The sequence below is a fragment of the Alosa sapidissima genome, chromosome 15 (genome assembly GCF_018492685.1).
Source record: "Alosa sapidissima isolate fAloSap1 chromosome 15, fAloSap1.pri, whole genome shotgun sequence".
Classification (NCBI taxonomy): Eukaryota; Metazoa; Chordata; class Actinopteri; order Clupeiformes; family Clupeidae; genus Alosa; species Alosa sapidissima.
This window is the reverse complement of record NC_055971.1, coordinates 9,945,785-9,968,371: the sequence shown is the minus strand read 5'-3', so window position 1 is coordinate 9,968,371 and position 22,587 is coordinate 9,945,785. Positions and strand designations below refer to the sequence as shown.

Here is a 22,587-nt window from a genome sequence, read left to right as displayed (position 1 = left end):
AAGACGCTATGTGAATAAGAGGGCAATTGCATTCTAATGTGAAAAGCAGAAAACAAGAAATGTACACATAACATGCATTGAGTTCAATATTTTCTTTGTCAACACTGAATAATGAGCATTTGATAAGAAAACACTGTTTGCGTGTAATATGTTTTAAGCTTAAGTAAATGGGATCTTTTATTTTAAACCCAAACTATAGTGACCATAACAGATTCACAACATAGATACTGTGTATAGACAAATTACAGCTGGCTTAAAAAAAAGTAGTTTCCCTGTTTAATCAGTTAAAGTCACTGAATAAAAGAGCATTGATTCCTTTCCCACAGAGATCCAAGGTATCTCACCCTCAGCTAATCACACAGACAAACATCAACTACAGACTATAGGAGTCTCACAAAAAAAAACAAAAAAACAATTTAGGGTGGTGCGCTCTATACCATATGGACAAAGATGATGACCATGCAAGTTCAATCAAACCACCGCATGTGAGCCGGGGAATAGATGAAGGTTAAAAAAGTAAGAAGATCAACTGAGAGACTCAAAAACAGGTTCCTTAAGCTTAGACTGAACTGCTCACACAAACAAAAAAAGCCTTGGTGAGTGACCGGGGTTGCCGTAAGTCTAAGCCTCTTAGATTCTTGTTGTTGAATATCAACAGTTGGTGCCAGGCCCGCGGCTCTACTGGTACATGTCCTCGCGGTCGGCGTTGTAGATCTCACCCTCCTGCAGGGAAGCAAAGTTGAGGAAGTGCGAGGGCCTGTGGACCTCATGGTAGAACTCCTTGGGGTTGGCGAGCTGCAGGTCGTACTTCATGTTGGGATCGTGGCGCACACCTGTGATTGTGGTGGTGGTGGGGGAGAGAGAAAGCAGAGATGAAGAGGAGTGTGGACACTTACAGCAACAGCTGTAGTTTCATTGGAAAACAAAACCACTCCGCAGACTACACTAAGTGAAAGTTATGGTGGAAGTGCCCACTTTCATTCTTCAAATGGAATCAGCAACATACTAATTTGTATAAAATTATATATTAGTAATATACGGTGCCCAAATCACCATCTATCCATTACGTCTCCTAGGACAGTGGCCCCTTTCTCAGGCACTTAGGCCAGTGTTGCATCCACCTCCATTCCCATAATGCTTTGTGAGGGAAACCCAAACTCACCCATGAAATTGTAGTTCCACGACACCTGTCCTGGCACCATGAAGAAGCCGAGGAAACGATCGGACAGGAGCATCTGGACCCTCTCGTAGTGAGAGGGCAGGTAGCCCTTGGGGTTGTTACCCTTGTCGGTGTTCTGCCGGCCCCATTCATAGCCGCTGGGGGTCAGCTTGTAGGCAGTCAGGGTACAGGAGCCGGGCGTGAAGCTTGGAGGAATAAAAGGAATTTAATGACTAAATTAACAAGAAGAGCGACATTTTTTGATACTTTTCCAAGTAACAACCCCAATGATGAAGAAACAAAAAAAGCTGGACTGCTCATCTGCTGCATATCTGAATATGCAATATACAATTTAAAGATTACATAATATCTGCATCCATAAAGGAAATGTCAGATGCTTTAAAACGTTGACGATTGAATATCTATTGGAAACAATTCAAAAATACTTTTGTGGGCTTTGCTTCCTGTAACTGCATATACCTGCATGTGATAATGATGGTTTTCTCTCCGTCCCAGGATGGGTTGTCAGCCATAACCTTGGCGTGGGTGGTGACGTCCTGTGGGGAGAGCTGGGGCGACTCGTTGGGCTGCGTGTGGATCCAGCCAAGAGGCTCCATCTCCTACAGACACACGCACAGGGTGGAACACGTCAGACACAGACAGGGTTGAGGTCATAGCAAACACACCCAGGCATATGAAGAATTCGCCTACACATAATGAGTACTGTGGTCAGGCAGGACTGTTATTTCATCTACTTGTAAATTTAACTTGTTTAATGTTCAGTTAAATGTCAGGTTTCGTGGCAAGATGTAAAACCGTCTGAACTGAATTCTGCTATACAATAACATTAGGGCCAGTTTAGACCTGCATTTCTTATAGGTGGCCTTTGGATATAAACTAATCTGATTAGTTCTGTTTAAATGCCATACATTTTAGCCTCCCCCACCAAGTTCTGAATACTGCTCACCTAAACAAACATCAAGTGATCTATAAGCTCTGTAAGTCTGCGGGTTTGCAGGCACGTGTACATGAAGTTGTGTGTTTGCTCTCTTACCTTAAGGTACTCGTGGCCGGGCAGCTGATTGGGCAAGTGCACGGTCTGGTGCGTGCCCCACTGAGGCACCATCACGATGCAGCGGATCTCCTTCACCTGAGGGTTGTCTGGAGGGCTCACGCCATAAAGGTAACCAGCAATCTGAGGGAGAGATAAGCTCAGGTCAGCCACTTCACCACGTCCGCTGTCTCAGTGTAAAGAGCACGTAGACACCTGAACAGTGTGCCGCAGTCTACAAGGAAGTGTGCCATTCGGTCAAGTCACCTGAGCTCGTAGGTCAGAAATGCAGATGAATTTCTTGAGAACATTCTTGGGCAGAATGTAGGTGTAGCCAGTCTCTTTGATGTCATCAGACGAGACATAGATGTGGTTTGTTCGCAAGTGCAAGTTGGCAGCAGAAATGGCCCTAAATACGACAAGAAAAATGAACTGCATTTAGCAAACTTAAACTGAGCAAAGCTTTGGATGAAGAACACATATTATTCGTTCTGACTCACCTGACTCTCCATTCAGTCTTGGAGGAGAAGGTCTGCGTCTCGTAGTTGCTGGTAGTGGAGGTGATGATCTCGTCGCCGTGCTTGTTGACGGTGCGTGTCTGGGTGGCGGTGAGCTGGGACTGCTCCTTCGTCTGCTTTTCGATCTCGGCGATCTGCTGCCTCTGCTGAGACGGCGCGGAGATCTCCATACCCAGAATGATATCCCTGATCTCCGACTGGGTCAGTGATGCCACGTTCACACTGGAAGACAGACGAAGCACAAACTATCAAAGACAGACTAAAACTTTACTTGCTCTAGTTAATATCAAAATGGAACGATCATGGAGGGGTAAAACACAAAACAAAACCATAACATGGTGCAACAAGCTGTTGCATGATGATTACAGCTGACAAGACACAATTAAAGAGAGCACAAAAATGTAAACACATTAATGCCTGTAACTGAGACTCACTTGTTCTTTTTGCCGTAATCGGCAAGGATAAGGTCTTTGAGTTGCACCTCAACCTTGATCCACTCCTCGTCAGTCAGCGTGGGCCAGATGTGGTGAGGCTCCGTGATGGTGGTCTTGTCTGGCTTCAGGATGACTTTGGCGCGGTCGTTGTTCACGTGAAGAGCCCTCAAGATCAGGATCAAACGTGAGAACGCCTACACAAAAAAACAAAGGAGCTAATTAATTGAAGCATGGAAAATGAGCTCTTGTTGCTTTGGTTGGGCATTCAGGCCACTGGCAGTGCATGTGGTACCACGAAGGAGGGCCGTTATGGATCCTGGGTACCACATATGGCACATTTGCAACTATCGACAGCCAACTGAGCTTGTCGTTGTAACCTGCATCACGTCGTGTAAGGTTAAATAGGCTGGGTTGTTGATTGGCCAATGTGGCGAATCGCCTACCTACAGCACAATAAATTGAACAGCTCCTGTGTTTAATGCTAATGCAATGTTTATCGTTACTGTTGTATTTCACTTTTAATGAAGTATCTCTTAGGTAAACATAAACAAAAAAAGAGGGCACTGGGCAGTACCGTGTAGGAGGAGATGGTCTTGAGCCAGTCGTCGTAGAGGTTGAACAGGACCATCTGAGGCTCGGTGGCCTTCAGAATCAGGTCTCCAAACTTCTCCACCTTCAGACAGGCCTGGAAGGGGAGCTGGAGCTCAGAGCCTTTGATCACGATGTTGGGGAAGTCCAGCAAGTGCACCTGAAACACAAACCCACACGACACGCTAAGACAAGGTGGCAGAAGCAGCGGTCAGACCTGCTTGAACTGGGAAATAGTTAAAAAGTGATTTCAATGTGCTATAGTCCAATGCTGCAGTACTAGATGAGGTTGTGTAATCGTTTGTTTTAACTGAGAAATCTGGCGAATTCACATAGATCTCCATTTCTCGAGGTCATAGAGTACTGTAGGTACGAAAGAAAACGAAAACAATGGGTTTTACCTAGCTCGAGTTGCTACAGCCAGCAGCTAAGGCAGCCAGGCAGCTTGGGGGCATGTCCATGTGCACCCATTTAGCAACTCAAGCTAGGTAAAACCCATTGTTTTTTTCTTACCAATAATAACAGATCTATGTGAAAACTCGCCATAACCGTTATGTGATACGACACAGCGGGCCAAGGAACCCGATGTGCGGAGATTAAAATCAAGAGTAAGAGTAATCAAGTCGCACACAAGCTGTTCATAAATCCCAGTGCTTGTTAAGAGAGCTCACCTCAAGAGGGTCAAGCATGCCCTTCCTGGTGACGATGATCTGTTTGGGCTGCTCCTCCACTGGGAGAGAGCGGATCAAGGCAGCCACCTCCTCAGCAGTCTTCCACTTGGCCAACTACAGAACACAAAAATGTGGTTCATTATGTCCGCTTAGTGTGACAAAGCTTCACACACACACACAGATCAGACATCGAAACCGTTGATTATTCAGAATGGAGGGGGAAAATATGGGTACCTGTCCCAGACGTTTCTGTCCTGCCCACACAGATGTGTGGATGATCTTCAGGAAGAGCTGTCCGGTTCTTGGGTTGAAGATGAAAATGGCTCCATTGATGGGCTTGGTGGTCAAGTTACCTTCAAAGGTCTGGTGGAGGAGTGGGAAAAATACTACCATTACTTGAATGTTAGGCCTATTTCCAATCAAGAAATACTTCTTAGCGTTGAACAATAAGAATATAAAGACAGCTCCTATGACAACCAAGCTGCTGTCCAAATCAAACAATGCTAACCTTGTGAATGGTGACTCTGTACACATTGGTGTCATCCACGAACCAGATGATCTGGTTGGAGAAGAGCTCTCCGTAGTTCTGTGAGGACAGGTAGGGCTCAGTGGGCTCGGAGGAGTAGAGCTGCAGGCCCTTGCGGATGCGCTCCCTCAGCACATACAGGGCAGGGTTGGCCTTCATGATCTTCGCCATGGCCTGCTGAATCAGAGGCTTGGCTCCTGGGAACCAGTTCCCATATGCACTGCAGATGACAGAATCAATACAGACTAATGAACAATCAGAGTAGAATGGAGTTACCAGCCATAACAAAGTCAATATTCCTGATATGCCAGGAATCATAGTCACTTCATCAGTTCTAGATGTAAATGTCCTACAAATAATCAAGAGCAGTAATGGGTTTTCTGTTTGATGTAGATGAAGATACATACATGTATAAGCCCTTATGAACTGTGACAGTACTGACCTGTGCAGATTGTAGGCCAGGTCGATTGCAATCAGCACGCCGGTGGGGGATGGGTAGATACTCATGTTGTCCGTGGTGTAATCCAGGAACTTGGCCCTGGCGTATCTCTCAATGTCGTGAGAGTCATAGTCTCCCCAGCGGAGCTGGATGTCAATCCAGTACTTCTGAGTGGTGGTGCTGTCCATGACATCCCTGCAGAGAGGAAAGAGGAAGAGGAATCATCAGTTTAAATCAATCATAGGCGGCGCTGATGCTTTTATTACAAGGTCACAGATTTATATGGTGATGACGTACTTTGAGTCTGCCAGCAGAGAGGGTCGGGAGACGTTCCACTTGTAGGAGGCAAAGAGCAGAATGTCAGCGCAGGACGAGTTCATCTTGTAGGACTTCCTGGGATGGATGGTCTCCTTCTGGACCGTCTCAATCTCCAGGGCATCCAGCTCCTGATCAAATACCTAAAAGACACGAACACAAGACCTCCATTAGCTCAACACTGAAACCCATCTAGAACACATAGAGAACTTGCTTGTCCTCTTGTCCTTTACCTGACAGAGATCCATGACAATGCTCTCGTGAATCTTCTGCCACAAGTGAGCTCTGAAGATCTGAATGAGAGAGATCTTGAGGGTTGGGATCTTGCCGTGCATGAAGATTCCAGTCAGATCCAACTGCACCTGGAAACCTACGTACACCTGGAGGAGGTACCAAGAGGAGAGATATCGTCAAGAAACACTGGAGAACACTGCCGAGGTCTAACTGTAAATGGCAAAGTGGTTATGACTTACGTTGGCTCTGTTGATGGTCGGGGACCACCAGAGTGTGAAACGTCGATTAGGGATCTGATTCAGACCAGACCTCTGGGCGTTGGTCAGCTTCTTCCATTTCATGGATTCTTCAAAACCACTGGCCTTCTCCCTGTAAGACACAAAACAATGCATGACTAAGAATGTGTAAAATGGCAAAAATATATAACAAAAGCTTAAGCAAGCAAAAAGGGCAATCTGTGCCAGAAAAGAAAAAAAAAAGCCATTCAACAGAAATCCAACATACAGGGAAGCCCAAATAAAACAAAATCACAGAAGCTTCCCCCTTAGGCCTGACAAATTGTAGCATAATGCTTTAACTAACACAATGTGCAACATGTCGTCAACCCTGCAGCCTTGACATACAACTTCTGAGAAACAGTTTCACACGTCCTTGCAACACTCCACAGTGCAAGTGGCAACTCGCTCTCACCAGAAGAGACCCTCCCAGGTGGGGAAGTAGGTTCCCTTGAAGAGCGTGTGCTCCAGGATGCCCTCTACGCCTCCCAGGGCCTGAATCATGTCTGTGCGGTAGTTATTTAGGTTCCACAGCTTGCCGTCGTGCCTCTGGTGGGTCCACCAGAAGGGGTTCTGCTTCAGCACCTAGAACAACATTTCAAACGGTTGAAGTCCAAGTGAAAGCAAATTTTACATTTCACTGATATGTTCTTACGTGTTTCATTAACCAGCTGCATTCCGCAATTGAGTAAAACCCTAATATTAAATTCAATGAAACCAGTTCTAGAAATCTGCATTCGACAATTGATTTCCATAACAAATACCCAATTATGTGATTAAAGTTAATGTATATTACATGCACATGTGCCACCCCTCAAAGGACAGCTCTTTACCTGATACTGTTTGAAGTCCGTCCTAACTCTCCATCCCTTGTCATAGGCCAAGGTGTGTCTGTCTTTCTGGAAGAGGGTGTTGATACGCGGAATGCCTCTGTCCCATGAGTCCTCCAAGTCCTCAAGTGTCAATCGCCTGTAGAACAAATCAGCCATTTCATCCCACTATTGTGCAATTCAAATTAAGGTCTTATCCTGAGCAATGACATGAGCAAAGTATTGTGAATATAAGCTGAAGAGGGGGAAAATCCTAACGTTTGTGCAAACTTACAGCAGACTACGCACACTGTACACACATGTGTGTGCGAAAAACTGCCATAAATCAGCTATGTGTCTCTATTGCATTCAGTACAGTGTTGTGCTGGTGCAGTACCTATTCTGAGCGATGGCCTCCTGTCGCTTGAGGGCATACTCGGCCCACACTCGCTGAGAGTCGATGAACTCGCTCTCCCACGGCTGGATGTAGCGGTACAGATTGGGGATCAGCTGGTCCTCCTCGTGGCTCATGCCCGAGCGGAAATGGGTGATGCCCACGTCGGTCTGTTTGGACCACCTGGAGGGAGCAGCGGAGGACACAGGCAGGTCAGCACCATCACACACACACCACAATGGACTTCCTCTTCACATTTCATACACAGTGCCAGTGGAAGCTATCCGTGATTGTGATTTTCCTCAACGACAAAATATGAAAGAAACGCACCAAGTCTATATCTCCAAATGTATTTAAAATCACTTATAAGATGCCATGTTTAGTGCAGTAAGTAACTTCTAAGTGAGTCTAAAAGTAAGTGTAAACATGACAGAAAAAAAAAACCCTTTAACAACCATTCATTTATTCATTAAGCGTTACATTTCAACTCTGGACTAAAGCTATGAGTGTACCTGAGGTCAGACTGTGGAATGAGCACATGGCCCATGGACAGCATGCCCAATCCTCCCAGCTCTTTGGGGGTGTAGAACACCACTGGGGGGAAACGACTGGGCATTTTGGAGTTCAGCCCAATCTTGATACGGGTCTGGATCTTGTTCTCGCACTTGACCAGCAGGTCCAGCAGCTCCTGGGTGTTGACCACAGCCTCGCGGAAGTAGGTCATGAGACCAATCAGAGCCGTGTTCCACTTGTTAACAATCTTGACAGAGGAAAGCAGACATGGTCAGTTAAAAAAAATGCAGCAGGGAAAAGAATAAGATGAAATAACATTGAAAGACTTACTTCTATTGAAAGACATTTTAGATTAAACGAGAGTCAGACTCTACGTTCAACAACATTAAAAAAAGACTTTTAGGAGGTGGAAAAACGTGCAAAACCAAGCATTAATGCGGTTTTATCCCCATCTCACCTTGGTGAATGTGGTAGATCCGGAAGCCATGAGAATCTGACGAACTCTGTTGTGGAACCTCTGCATGGACTCGTCGTCCACACGCAGGAAGCACTGGGCTGTCCTCTCTTTGGTCACCTATGAAAACGGTAATGCAACAGCACACAGTGCGTCAGTACTGGCACACAGTGAACAACCAACCCAACAGTAGATCTCTTCCAATCTCTGCCCATTCATGGCAATGCAGGTCAATTGATTTGCAGTGGGGGGGTCTCACCTCGTTCTGCAGGTTCCATACTCCGTCTTTGTGGGTGAACTCCTCGTAGCTGGTGCGGCACTTGGGCAGGATGCGGCACTCGAAGCCGCACATGTTGAACAGCAGGTTGGGGTTGTCTTTGCTGTAGACAGACACAAAGCTGTTCTCCCACTGCACGGTGGTCACAGAACGGGGCAGGCGGTTCTTGATGTCCCAGAAGACAGCACGACCCCTGGAAAGAAATGTGTGTAGGTTAAGTACCATCAGTCAATCACACACAATCTTTTTTGGCCAACGCATAAAATGAAGTAAAATAAAGCATCACAGAGCCACTACAGTGCTACTCACAGGTTGACGTCGTGCTTCATCAGTCTCATCCTGGCGTCTCGGGGCCAGCATTTCTTGTTGTTGTAGCCCACAATGTTCTCATTGTTAGGGTCTGGATGCTCAGTCAGGTACCTCTGGATCAAATCTCTGGCGTCATCGGCAGAGAACCTGTCATTTAAAAAAAAAAAAAAAAAAGGAAAAAGGAAAAAAGGAGAGAGAGGGAGAGAGAGCAAGAGAGGGAGAGATAACCTTATTAGTTCCAAAGGACTACTAGGTGATGGGTTCTGAGAGGACGCAGATGAGCAGTGTCTTAAGGCCTGACCTGAAGAAGATGTGGATGCGGTCGATGTATCTGCAGTACAGACGGATGGGGTGGGCTGCCTCGGTGGACGTGTCCTGGAAGCTCAGGAAGTCGTTAGGCATTTGCGGGGGTCCGGCCATCTCACTGGCCCTGTGCAGACCCAGCACCAGCAAGTCCATCACCAGGCCGTAGTACTGGACGATGAAAGAGGCAAACTGGAGGCCTCGGATGATGCCGTACGAGTTGGTGTGATTCATGTCCTAAAGGTGGATATGGAATAAGAATAATAATCAATAAGATTGGTCACTACTTACATTGGATAACAAACTCTTTTGTTCAATGGAAAGATTCATAAAAGAGAAATCAAACTCCACTGGCCTGTTACAAAATGATCATTAAAGTGATGTCTGAACACGGGGTATGACCAACCTTGTAGTTAATGACCACGTTGTTCTTGGCGGTCATGTAATCAGCAATGTTGTGGTCGACGATGAGACGCAGCAGCCTGTTGAGCAGCGTCAAGTCAATCTTCTCATACATCTTCTCGTAGCGAGACTCCAGCATGACGTTACACTCCCCCTCAGCGGTCTCCCACACGTCCTGCAGGTTGTTGATGCCTGGAAAAAAAAACATCAAACAGGATCTCTATTTAGAGTTTATACAATCAGGCCCTTGTATAACAGTCACCAGTTACAATCCTACAAAAAGAAGAGCAACTATTGATTCTAGCGATTGATAATTGTGTCTAATGACTGATAATTGTTGGGAGTTCTCTAAACCCACCTTGGCACCACTTGTACACCAGAAGTGGGGGAGGCTCTGTGTCGGCAGGCTTGATCCAGGGAGGGAAAAGTCGGCGCTTGTCCGCCTCGTACCAGAGGTACTGGTCCAGGTAGGCGTCGGTGATCTTCTCCAGGGGCTCCACGTCGTACACGGGCACCAGGTGGCTGTACAAGTCCATGAACTCAATGCCCACCTACAGCCACAAACAGCAAACACCACAAACTTAACACACACACAGCAATTCAAACTACAAATCCACCTGGGTATACTGGTCCATGAAGTCTTTGGTGTAGGAATCTTTGCTGACCTCTTTGAAGGCTCTCTGAGTGAGGAGATGACGCTTGATCCTGGACAGGGCCTCGTGAGGGTTGTCGTAGGCCTGCTCGATCAGACCGAGCTCCTCACGCTGGGACTGGTTCAGCCTTGACTTCACACTGCATATGCACAAACAAAACGCTTACTAGACGACCAAAATACAACACCCACATATATCCACATACACAGACAGATTGTGGGTATATTTGTCTTCAGGTAGCCGCTTACAGAACTGGCTTAAAGCAACGCATGTTGCACGCTTGTACAGCCAGTGTTGTAAGCAGCTACCTGAAGACAAATGCACCCACTGATACAGAAACAAAACAGGAAGTGACAAAGGCCATTGGCCCACAGAGGATGTGTGCGTCATACCTGTAGGCCTCCTTGAGCCTCTCCAGGGCCAGGATGAGCAGCTTGGTGTCGTGTTTGTAGGAGAGGGGAGGGAAGGGGATGGGGGAGAAGCGTCGGCTCTCCAGCCAGTGGACAGTGGTGGTGTAGATGGCCACGGCCTCCTCAGCAGTGATGTAGGGACCATCCTGAAAACAACATGCCATGTCAGCCATGCCAATATCTTCCATCACATGACGCTACCGTTTGACATTTACAAACAATTTATCCTTTTAACCTAGAAAACTAAATAAAACTGTCTGCCTCTTTTTCCAATAAGACCAGGGTCACATCAGGTTTTTGATCTGGAATGAGCAGCTGCAGTCACAGAGGACCCTTTGTGCTTCTTGCTGCCTGCCCAACTCTAGGCACGGTCAATACCCAGTTTAATCAAGCGCTTCCTGTTTAGAGGGCATGTGGGGGCATGTGATCTGCAGTGGTCCTCATTTACCACACACAAAACCACTAAAAGCTTTCATCATTAAACCATTCAAGAGCCTCCATCCTCCAATCCTACTAACCTTCAAGTAGTTGTGCTGCCTCTCCTGCTCGGCCTTCAGATAGAGTCGAGTGAGGCGGCCCAGGTTTTTCTTACAGACAGTCTTGTCCACAGTGGCACCTCGTCTGATTCGCTCACGGTTGTAGTGAGCCGTGTTGGTCCACCAATCAGCTTTGGCTTTCACGTAGCGGAGAATCATGTTTTCAATTGGAGTGGGAAGGCCTGGGACCTGGGAAGGACAAAAAAAAAAAAAAAAAAAAACAGCACAAGGGCAAAATGTAAATTAATTAATTAAAACCAAAAACGCACAGACTGCTTTTTGCCTGGGTGTAAAATAGTGGCTATTTCAGCGCTCCGTACCTTCCATGGAATGTTGGCCTTCCAACACCTCCAGGACTCGCTGAGGTGCTGCAGGATGGTCCTGGCCTTGTTCTGCTTGATGCCCTCTGGCATCATGTCCAGGATGTCGTGCATCACGGCAGCACGGAGCTCGAGGTCAAAGTGAGACTCCACGCGCTGCTTGGTTACGGTCTTCGCAACTCCCTTGGAGTGTCGGCCTAGAGGACATATCAAAACATCAGCCAAACGATCATACCACCACTCTAAATGCACGTCCCTCCTCTGCTCAACATATGGTTATAATAATGATAGTGGCCCCGTGTTGATGCCAATATGATATGTTACCCTCAAACTGCCTGGCCAGCAGGTTTCCAAGCCACCTCTCCAGCAGGGGAGTGATGCCCCTCATGAAGAACAGCCACACACGCCACCCAGGGGCCCAGAATCCACAGCCTGGGCCTTTGCCCACCGGTCCCTATAGGCAAACACATCACAGCACTTCAAACAGAGTTTACCACACTTTCATCCCCCTCTTTGACCAGGTCAGCATGCCCCCACACCTGCACAGTTCATAACCCTGAGGGGTGTACTCACGGTGTTGAAGCGGTAGTAGATGAGATGCTTCAGGTCCTTGCACATGCGGATCTGTCTCATCAGCTTGTACTTGTAGCGGTACATGCCCGTCAGCTGGCCCACGTGGGCGAAGATGTACTGCAGGCCGTCGGACAACTGCAGATAAACAAAATAATGAGAGCTATGCTCAAATTGGTATGAAAGGAACATTTTTCAAGAGTAAAAAAAATAAATAAAATAAAAAAAGTGGCAATAGCCTATTCTCTGGACGCTGGTGAAATGCTGACACACTAACCCAGCAACAAAACTCCTGGTTAAAATCAAGTAGGATCTTGGAGTGGCTCTTACCTGGAAAGCGTCAACGTTGCCCAGTCGGTACTGCACGTGGCTGTCCACCACCAGCTTGCTGAGACGAAGCACCTCTCGGCACAAGTGGAACGCGTTTCCGAATCTGGACTTCTTACGTTCCTGTGGGGGAAGAAAAGTCAAGCAAGTATGAGACACCTGACAGACATGGGACAATCCAGAGCTCAGGTCAACTCCTCAGCATTCTGATGAGCTCACCTTTGTGGTCAGGGTCTTGACGGGCTTGAGATTGAAGTTGTAGTCCAGATGCAGGTAGTTGAGGTTCTTTCTGTGAATGAGCAGGTTGAGCATGTTGTAGCCTTGTCTGCACACCTGCAGTCCGACCTCCACCCAGTCCAGCTTGGTGGACTGGAAGAACTTGGTGGCCTTGAAGGAGCGGAAAAGATACCTGCCAACGGAGAAATCACACCACATCACAAAACAAATTACTAAAACCTACAAAATAAGTGGCTGTTACAGCCCCTAAAAGCTTTAGAAAAAGCACAGCAGTGGGGTATACTACGAAGCACGTTAGACATATCTAGGCTATGTAGACATATCGAGGCTTCACAAAGCCTTGACTCAGGGGTATACATTAAGTGATACTACGATAGCAGTTATGTGATGTATTTGTCAAACTAGGCTTACAGCTCAGATCTGTGCGCGTTCTCGTGTTGGGATGACGTTGGCCAATCGAGAAACGTAGAGACGCACAAGACCGCCTGTATTTAAAAACAATTACTTCCGCATTCATGAGCGATAGCTTAATCTACACTGCGGTCATTTTTTGTGTCTAACCTATAACATCAAATAAATCAATTGTCATCAGTTGTTGTATGGTATGCACGTCCATAGTGTGATATTTGCACGCACAGCACTGTTAAAGCGCATTCGAGCTCCAAAAAGTTAGTAGAGACGGAGCTCCACCTGTAAGACATATGACAGAATCCTACATGTGAGAACTTCGTTTTTAAGACAACTGATTGTGTCAGTGGGCGGTAGATTACACGATTTGAGCTATAACTTGGCACATAACCTCCTCCCAACCAGGTTTGGTTGACAGCATAAGATACCATGGTGATATAGCGACACTAAAACAGATCCACTTTCGTGTCACAGCATACCCTGGCTTTGAGCGCAACATACCTCGCTAACCCACTAATCGAGATTCGTAGTATACCCCACAGGTCTTATATTTCCCCATGTTTACCTCTTCTTCTGCGCTTTGGGTGGCCTGTGCTTCAGAGCGTTGAGCACATAGTACTTCAGGAGCTTCTGGTAGGACACTCGCACCTTCACAGGCTGGCCTGCGGGGCAGTGCTCCCGGTACCTGCAGGAAGAAGACAAGCCCATCACTTCAATCACTGCTATACAAATCCACTTTTTGTGTAGCTGTAATTCAGCTAAGCCTTTAACTCAGAAGTTGTTCCAATGAGAACTGATGCATTATCGGTCGTTGTACCCACCAGTTCTTGATGAGTGGAATGTCAATGGCACGGCGGGTTCTTCCAGAGCGCATGTTGAAGGGGCGAGGGGCCCAGAGCAGGGCGATGCCATTGGCTGTGTTGTCAGTGTAGAGTGGGGTCTCTTTGAGGAAGGGCTCCACAAACTCAGGCAGCTCAAACTCCTCGTCATCATCAGGCAGGGGCTCCTGGCTCTGTTGACACCCAAACAAATACAACACAATGAGCAAATTGTCATCACCATTCTTTGGGCTCTGGACACAAATCCAAACAATGATACTCACCAGGTAGTCCATAAAATGTCTTACCTTTACTGAATGTCTGTGGGAAATGGGGTTGATCAGTGGGTCAAAGTAGAAAGCTGGCAGATCAGGGTCCTCTGTCTTAATGAACACCACATTTGGGGTGTGGTACCTGCAAACAGACACAGCAAAAATCAAAATCATCATCATCATCATCATCATCATCATCATCATCATCATCCGAAGTAAACGAGCCAAAAAGGTGCCTTCACTAACCAGGTGAGATGCACGTGGTGAGGCAGATTGTTGTACAAGTAGGGGAATGCAATCTTGTACTCAGTCCTGATTGGCTGCCGAATGATGATCTTGTTGATGTCGTTGAACTCATTCCAGTCCTCATCCCTGCATAAAGTTAAAGAGGATTCATGAGGCACAGCGATATCAAGTAGTAAAACCCTCAACACATTCATCTGAGAAGTGGTCTTCGCACTCACTGTAGATTGATGTCTCGGACAAGGGGCTCGAATTTAGGCCCCCCAGGGATGGCCATGTTCAGGGCTTTGGAGGTGAAGAACGCCTTCAGGTCAAACAGATAGAAGTAGTTCTTGTCCACCAAGTCTGTCAACAGTTGATTGGCTAGACGGTACAGGGTGGACATCATCGGCAGAGTGAACTGCCACCGACGGTACGTGGTTCCATTCACAAATCTGTGGGAAAAGTGAAGATAAACCAGTGAGTGAATAAAACGATGGTGGATGGGTGATTGTCATGTTTCTTCTTTTAATATTTACATGTGTATGAATGCATGTATATTGTGTATGTATGTACTAATATATGTGTGTGTGTCTGTATGTATCCATGCATGTATGTGTTGTGTTTTCATTGTTTAAATCAAATTAACAGTATTTCACATAAGTGTTGGTGAATGGATCAGAAATACACATCAGTTTGTTGCACAGACTCACTTGGTGTTGTCTTTGAGGGGCTGGTGCTCATAAAACCACTCCACACAGGAGCCATCCTCTTCAGTGTCCAGCTCCATCTGAATGGCCTCCAGGGGCTCCACATCCAGGATGTTGTCTGCGTAGTCCAGCGGAGGCTCCTCATCGTCGAAGGGCGGGAAACGCATGCGCTTGAAGTGCCGCCTGTCTCTCTTCTCACGACGCATCATAATCCACATTGTGCTGCAGAATCGCAAAGAAGCAAATGAGTTCACATAAAAGAAATCCAGATAGATATAAAAGAAGACACAAGGCAATGGATTATTTAAACACTCACCCCCACTGTGCTATGTAGACTGGCTCAATAACCCAGGGGATCTCATTGACAAAGGAAATGGCTCCAGTGATGTGGTAGAGCACGGGAACATCCCTGATCTGTTCCCATGGCATGGGCATGTTCTCAAGCAGTTTCAGCACTGCATGGGGCATATACTTCAGGGCCCTGCACACAACAGAGAGAATATGGATTTGGTCAAAAAAATGTTTCACCAAATTCATTTATCAAAAAATAACAGGCCCAAAACACAATGCTGGGCAAAGTGCTAAGTGAGCCAATGAGCTATGTGTCTTGTGCATGAACTAAAGCAGTCATCTGTGGTGTTTGTGCTTAGGATCTTGCTCACAGAATTAAATCAGCAAGCATATCTCGCAGTATTCCGTTAGTATAATGTCTTATTCAACAACATATGGACTTTTCAACACATTCACACTGCTTACCCAAGATAAACTCTTTTGTCATGACGGAACTTCCTATTGGTCATGTCCCCATGATCCCTTATGATTTTCCGAACATGCTCTGGAGGCATGTCTTCTTTCTGTGCATCCACAAACCCAAACTTGCGCTTCTCCGAGTAGCGCTTTGCCTGCAGCTGCTGCCATTTGCGCGCTGTTGAACATTTTAAAACACAAAGACTATGGTCAGCAAAGGTAAAAACATACAATCAACTCATGTCTTATTTCAATCACACTCACCTTTCTCTTGCAGTTTTTCCTCGGACATATAGTCTGGGACCGGGGCTGGCGGGGCGATGCCAGGAGGCATCCCGCCCGGGACACCTCTGAAGGGGAAAGCAGCTGCCATTGCAGCTTATCCTGCAATACACAAACAAATAAGTAAGTAGGAAATAAGTTACTAAGAGCTGTTCAGAATATCTCATTTATAATATATAAAGTATACATGTTCACAGCTTTAAAGACAGAACAAGATTCCTTCAAACGACTTCCCACACTGGTGAATATTTTGTTCTTACTGCAAAAGTAACATACAGGCGGCCTTGCATTTAGCTGACCAGTTGTCTACCATACACACAATGTTAACAGACTAATATATCACACACCGTGAATTAGGTCCGTTCAGTTCACTAAGCAAATTTAGTATTCCGTAATTGGGAAATGCTATTATGCAACTTGGTTTAATGCAACCATTGATTGACTATAGGAATTAACATTAGCCAGCTAACATTAGCTGCTCCAAGTTGCACAACTCGACAACAAAAGCTTGTCTGCTGCTAAATTATAAGAATGACGGTGTGATTGATATTGAGTAGCAAGTTATGTGTCCAATGTGGGCCTCTACAGTTTGATGTTGGTTGTTTTTTATAAAGCATAAGATAGGCTTAGCATAAGCACTCCAGATAGCCATGCCGATTCGATTAAAATGAATTGTTCAAGGAAGGCTAGCAGGCTAACAAACCTAGCGCGAGCTACATTGCAAAACCAACCCGTATTTGTTTACAACCGTGTACGTTTCAAGCCACTCTTACCTTCAACTCCAAAGTAACTTTTCAGAGCTGAAATATTAATTGCAGACTTCACATGTAGATTAATATCCGTTGAGTTTCTGTTCAGTACTTCATAACATCGTGTTTTCCACGATTTCCTGCAATGGTCGTTTGTCGAATGGCGCACTGATGTCGGGTCGACTACGCACGTTGAGCGTATGCTCTTCTGATTCACTAAAGGAGATACGTTTCCCTGTGGCAACGACGTATTTGTATGACTACAACCTACGTTGAAATATACGACGAAAGCAGCATTTACGTAACTGGCAGATTCCCGGATGATGAACCGGAAGTAAACATACGAACTTCCGATGGTCGCAATGAGCATGCGCATCTCTGCCAAGCGTGTTTATTTATTTCATTTTTATGTAATACATTTTATTGGGTGAACACCCACATATCACAACAATAATAACAATACAGCAATAATAATATGGGGGTTACAGACATTACACATGTAGGTTGTTTAACAATTTCGAAAAGAGAGTGGGTCTGATCCATAGGTCTGATCTGAACCTTTGTAGGCCTACAGTCTATGGTCTGAACCTGGTCTGAACAACAGGCCGCTTTGGCCCCAGTACAGTACAGTAGGCTTACACATAAGTAAATTAGCCTAGGAGTATTAGACAACAGAAATGAGAAACCAAAGTGAAACCTTGCAATAATGTAGATAGCCTAGGTTAACAGATCAATGAGTTACAGTAAAACATGTTTTCTTGAGACAGTCAGGCCCATAATTACTGGCCTGTATTACTGGCCTTCACAGGCTCAGGGGAAGGAGGTCACAAAGGGCCAGGTCTCTAAAAAACCTATAAGCAGCACTGCCCGCTGCAGAGTTAACTAACCAATACGCAAATGGTTACATCATTAAAGAAAATGTATTGCTTTACTTATGAAGGCTGTATGTTTTGCACCATGAATAACATCCTCAATGTCTAGTGTTCGCACACCAGGTCAGATTCCTTTTAGGTCCACGTGTCTTGTGCTATAGGCCCAGATGAAAAATGTCATTCAGTTTCTACCAATATGATAAAGGTTTCTGAAGGACCATCTCAGATCTCAGACCTTTTTTCTCCATAAAAGTCATGAAAAGTCATTCATGCAAACCATGCATATTGTTGATGCTATGATTATGTGGTTTCTAATTTTCATGATCTTTTGTCCTTCTATGTAGACCTATAGTATATATAGTAGCCTCCATCCATGCAGTTAGTGTAGGAGGGCGAAAGGTAGGCTACAGAGTTTTCATCATAACAGTTGTGAATGATCGATAGGCTATAGATATACAGACAGACAGACAGACAGACAGACAGACGGATGGTAATTTCTGGACCCTTTCAGAATGGATTCCAGATGATCCTTTGAACCATATTTAAATATGATGGCTCACATGACTCATAACCTCATGTATGTGTCTTATATATGGACAGATCTCAGTGGACAGCATGGACACTAAAAGCTTATAAGTATAACATATTGAGTAAAAATACTATATAATCTTATTAAAAGCCAAAATGAATCAACCATGCACTTGGTTCACCAATATACAACACAGGAATATGTATAGGACATGGTTCAATAAAGTAAAGTATATTTTCTAAAAGCATATACCCTAAATGTGATTTAAAAGACATGATTCAGATTTATTGAAAACTCCATAATACTATGATGTGTGGCTGATAAAATTATATATATGTACTTAGTACTTAGTACATAAGGTCTTTCACTGTCTGAAACCTATCCATATGATTCAAATGAGCCATCTGATTTAAAATGGTGAAATGTATCTTCTGCAATGAAAATGCATTGATTTTCAGGGTACCCCTATTCACTATGTCTTGACATTATATAGGCCTATATTCACTTGATACACTGTGTCTTTATGCAACTCAATTAATTTATATTAATAGGTCATGACGTAATGGACGCTGTCTTTAGATGACCATGTGAACTTTGAGAAAGCAAGAGACAATGGTTGTTAGACTAGAAAACACACATGACATCTGAGCTGATCCAAATTTCCTTTTTAATAAACAAAGGCTGCATTTCTAAAGTTCCACACAGAACAAAGAAAGATGCCCCTGGTGAAACACACATTATCGATTAAAACATCAACATTTTTTTTTTAATTGAAAACAGGAGCTTAGAAATTCAGTTGCATTTGATGGTCTTCTCAGACTCTTACCATGACCATAGGTAACTACGCATTCAATTGGAGCAGGGAAGGCGCTATAATGACAGGGTTAATACATTCTACAAACTCTACGGGTACGACATGTGCTCAGTACCAACGGTTTATTATACTACATCCTCTGTACACCAATCCCCTCAGACTCATACAAGGTAGGAGTGTGGTCTATTATTACAGAGATATGCAAGGATTTGGTAAAATTACATAAGAATAAAAAGCACAGAGCAAGACATACTTCTCTCTGTGTTGTTGCAAAGGCTTTTTTTATTATTATATAAAGCGCACAGGCGCTCATAAGGGTTGGACAGGAGAGTCATATCACAGGAACTCCGATATGTCTACTGAGCATACAGTACACCACTTCAGGGCCCGTGGCCCCCACCACAGTCAGTTCTGCAAATGGACATCAGGGCTTTTATTCACACATGTACAATGTGAGAGCACTACCTTCTAAAGCACTAAATGTGCTCAAAACGTCTCGTCACGTCACTGGCCTTTCACACACCCAAGAGGTGCCATTATAGTAATACAATAGTGAGCGCGGCACACCAGCATCCACGGTAGGGGGCGGACTCCAGGTGCATGCTGGGTAATCATGCCCGGCTTCACATGATACTGACTATTTTGAGAATTGTTTTTTGAAAAGGTCATCTCATCCTGCATCTCAGGCAAAAGAGTCGCAGTACAAGAGATGGTTTAAAGCTGCCATGCTGTTGAGCCAGAGGTATCTCCCTTACGTGTTGGCCTCTGGGTTTGAGCAAAACCCGTGGCAGTACAAGGGTAGATATCAAATCTCCATACAAAACAAATAACAACAACAAAGTGAAATAAAAACATTGTACTCTTTGTGTGAGAGGCGCAACCAATGTTTCTGTTCGCCACTTCCAGTCTCACGCTGTGCTCTCACGCACTCACTCCATCAAAAAAAGGGGAAAAACAAACCACATGCACAACATACAAATATGTACACTAGTAGCAAACATCAAAATTGTCTCCAAAATTAGCTACAGTATTAATACAGATATTTATGTTTTTTTTTTAATGTTTTTTTTTTTAAAAAGCATGTTTCAGATTTCTTTAAAGTAACTACTCAAGTATTTTGACCATGCTTTTAGTTTGACAGTTTGTTTGTCTGTTTGTCTAAGTCATGGGGTCTGAGCCCCCATGAGAAACCTGCTCATCATCCCAACCACAGAAAAAGATGACGCCATGTTTCATTTTAGATTCACTGAGATCCAAGGTATTGTGTTCATCTCAGACCACCACACCAGTGATATGGATGACCTGTAAGAGTGAGTTGAGGGTATAAATCTGCTCTGTGTGGCAGGGCTTATGCAGGTCATCTGGCAATGAGAGGGAGAGCTGAGAGATGCTGGAGAAGGCAAGGAGGGAGCACCAGGAGGAACCCACCCACCCAGAATTCCTCTCCCCGCTCCACCAGCCAATCAGCTCGCAGCCTTCACATTCCCAAGCTTTCCAGGGAAAGTATCCTCCGTGTTTCTTTATTACATATGTATATCACACATCATTTATCATTAATAAAGTGCTTCTGTGTAAAAACAATGAAGAGGGCTAATTACAAATCTACAGGTTTTACTCTGCTCCTAATAGTTGCTGCTGTGATGATGATGTGTGCCTGTGAGATTTTAGTGCATTTGGTGTGCATTTCAATTTCAGCATGTGTGGTGTGGTGTGGTGTGGTGTGGTGTGGTGTGTGTGTGTGGTGTGTGTGGTGTGGTGTGGTGTGTAGGTCTGTCTGGCAGCTAATTGATTTTGCAGGGTCAGATAAGCACACCGTTTCCTGTCTTGCAGGGAAGCAAATCAATCTGACCAGGTAACAACATTTACCCACAGCATACCTTTACCAACACCAATAAATAATGGCAACAGAATAAGGTACAACGTAAAAACAATACGTATAACGTATAAGGTGATTTGCATTAAAACATTGAGTCTTGATCGTGAGATTTGAGTTTATGTTGCGTTTCCCTCACGTTTCAGTTTGTAGAATTTTCCAATGATAAAAAATAGAGACAAAATTAAAAAAAAGCTAAAAGTTGTGGTCAATCATCTTTTTCCTTCTCGGACCAGTTCTGGTGAATTCTTCTCACCAGTTCTTTAGTAGATGACGAAAGTTGCTGAAAGTGAAGGAGACGGCTTCTTTCCTTATGCCAGTCCTCTGGCTCTCTCTCTTTTGAAAAAAAAAAGTCACCATCTTTGCTGTCGTCTTCATCTTTGGTAGTAAACCTGTGCATCTCCTGCACAGGCAAATCAGTCCGTTGTGCCATAACAAAAAATGTTCTATGACATTTTATGGAGGGGGGGCGGGGGCACGCACACGCTAAAAACAGAGTCTAAATTTAAAAAAAGGAAAGAAACAAAAAAAAGTGCTTGAACTGCTACAAACGAGAAGAATGTGGGCTTGTCCTCTGGCTGCTGTGAATGCACCAGAGAATGGTCCCTGTTCAGAGAGAGGGAGAGCAGGCGTCCATCTCTCTGGGGGGCGGCTGCAGCTCTGCTATTCGTACAGGGTGACTGTGCAGTAACAGAGAGCCGAGATCCGCCGGTCCACACTGGCCTTATCTACACAGGGGAACATAAAGAGGGAGAACGTTACTTTGGGTGGAATAAGAAGGCTGTTCAAACTCTATGATTTGTCTCCTATTGATATTTTCAGCGCTGTGTTCTTCAGGTTTTGGTTAGAATCACTTTAAAATGACGAGTGCTACTAGAATATAAAAATAAGTGAGAATCGAAAAGGAACAAATCTGATGCATTTGTTTGCTTTATGAAACTCACACTTTGCAACGTTCTCAATATCTGCGGGGTCCTGCAGGATCTTGGAAAGCCCCTCCAAAAGCATAGCTGCTTTGTTGTAACGGTAAGCAATGTCCTCCGTCTGCTGAAACATCTCATCCAGGGCCGCCGCTTGCACCTGGACAGGGAGAGGATACACTTTAGAGATGGACACACACACACATGGAGGATGTCACTGCAGGTTATAGTGCCATGACGGACTCTTTACCATTTCTACTGCGTGGTTGTAGATGAGTTTCTCGGCCGTAACGCTGTTGATCTCGTCTACGAAGCGCTGCTTGTCCGAGAAGAAGTGGTTGAGTTTGTCGGTGAGGCGCCGGCACAGGGAGATGCAGCTCTTGTAGCGCTCGTTCAGGCTCTTCACCACTGTGGGGACAGAAGAGAAGCAGTTGAAGCCCATAACACAAACAGGAGCAGTGGTCTCAAGGAATTGCTGCTAAAGGTGAAACCTTCTTGTACATTTAATGAGGCTATAAGGCTGATTTTGTTTTTTAGCTGGTTGGCCTATGATCTATGATCTATGATCTATTGGCAATAACGAAGAGTAGTAAGTAAGAATGTCAGTACACGAATGCACTGAAACCATTAATAAAATGAGAAAAAAA

General features: G+C 44.9%; 2 protein-coding genes across 4 annotated transcripts in view; both read right to left on the bottom strand.

The window, feature by feature from the left end:
• Nucleotides 1-255: 255 nt before the first annotated feature.
• prpf8 (pre-mRNA processing factor 8) lies at nucleotides 256-17,156 on the bottom strand. Its single transcript, XM_042062975.1, has 43 exons — nucleotides 16,957-17,156; nucleotides 16,166-16,285; nucleotides 15,911-16,079; nucleotides 15,471-15,635; nucleotides 15,158-15,376; nucleotides 14,687-14,899; nucleotides 14,469-14,594; nucleotides 14,259-14,364; nucleotides 13,954-14,144; nucleotides 13,698-13,817; nucleotides 12,707-12,896; nucleotides 12,491-12,610; nucleotides 12,164-12,298; nucleotides 11,915-12,044; nucleotides 11,591-11,787; nucleotides 11,253-11,459; nucleotides 10,717-10,880; nucleotides 10,337-10,463; nucleotides 10,030-10,222; nucleotides 9,676-9,863; nucleotides 9,268-9,506; nucleotides 8,967-9,113; nucleotides 8,640-8,850; nucleotides 8,384-8,500; nucleotides 7,926-8,173; nucleotides 7,417-7,596; nucleotides 7,044-7,179; nucleotides 6,626-6,795; nucleotides 6,175-6,304; nucleotides 5,935-6,081; nucleotides 5,684-5,844; nucleotides 5,390-5,581; nucleotides 4,930-5,167; nucleotides 4,656-4,784; nucleotides 4,422-4,535; nucleotides 3,737-3,910; nucleotides 3,163-3,356; nucleotides 2,711-2,950; nucleotides 2,478-2,619; nucleotides 2,214-2,354; nucleotides 1,640-1,779; nucleotides 1,163-1,365; nucleotides 256-833 (listed from the first exon to the last, which is right to left on the bottom strand). The coding sequence occupies exons 2-43, from the start codon at nucleotides 16,272-16,274 to the stop codon at nucleotides 679-681; spliced, it is 7,017 nt and encodes a 2,338-aa protein (XP_041918909.1). The 5' UTR covers nucleotides 16,275-16,285; nucleotides 16,957-17,156; the 3' UTR covers nucleotides 256-678.
• Nucleotides 17,157-18,983: 1,827 nt separating this feature from the next.
• ulk2 (unc-51 like autophagy activating kinase 2) overlaps nucleotides 18,984-22,587 on the bottom strand; it is a 32,143-nt gene continuing 28,539 nt past the window's right edge. For all 3 annotated transcript variants that reach the window (XM_042063282.1, XM_042063280.1, XM_042063281.1), the window contains 3 exons: nucleotides 22,191-22,348; nucleotides 21,965-22,100; nucleotides 18,984-21,748 (listed from right to left, as the gene is read on the bottom strand). In XM_042063282.1, coding sequence (XP_041919216.1) covers nucleotides 21,684-21,748; nucleotides 21,965-22,100; nucleotides 22,191-22,348 — 359 coding nt within the window. In that variant the 3' untranslated portion in view covers nucleotides 18,984-21,683. The remainder of the gene's footprint in view (nucleotides 21,749-21,964; nucleotides 22,101-22,190; nucleotides 22,349-22,587) is intronic.

Coding starts and splice junctions, on each gene's coding strand:
- prpf8 (XM_042062975.1), bottom strand. CDS start 16,274: ATGGCAGCTGCTTTCCCCTTCAGAGGTGTCCCGGGCGGGATGCCTCCT. Junction 15,377..15,470: donor GTCTACATAGCACAGTGGGG/GTGAGTGTTTAA, acceptor GCGATTCTGCAG/CACAATGTGGATTATGATGC. Junction 12,045..12,163: donor TCTACTACCGCTTCAACACC/GTGAGTACACCC, acceptor GTTTGCCTATAG/GGACCGGTGGGCAAAGGCCC.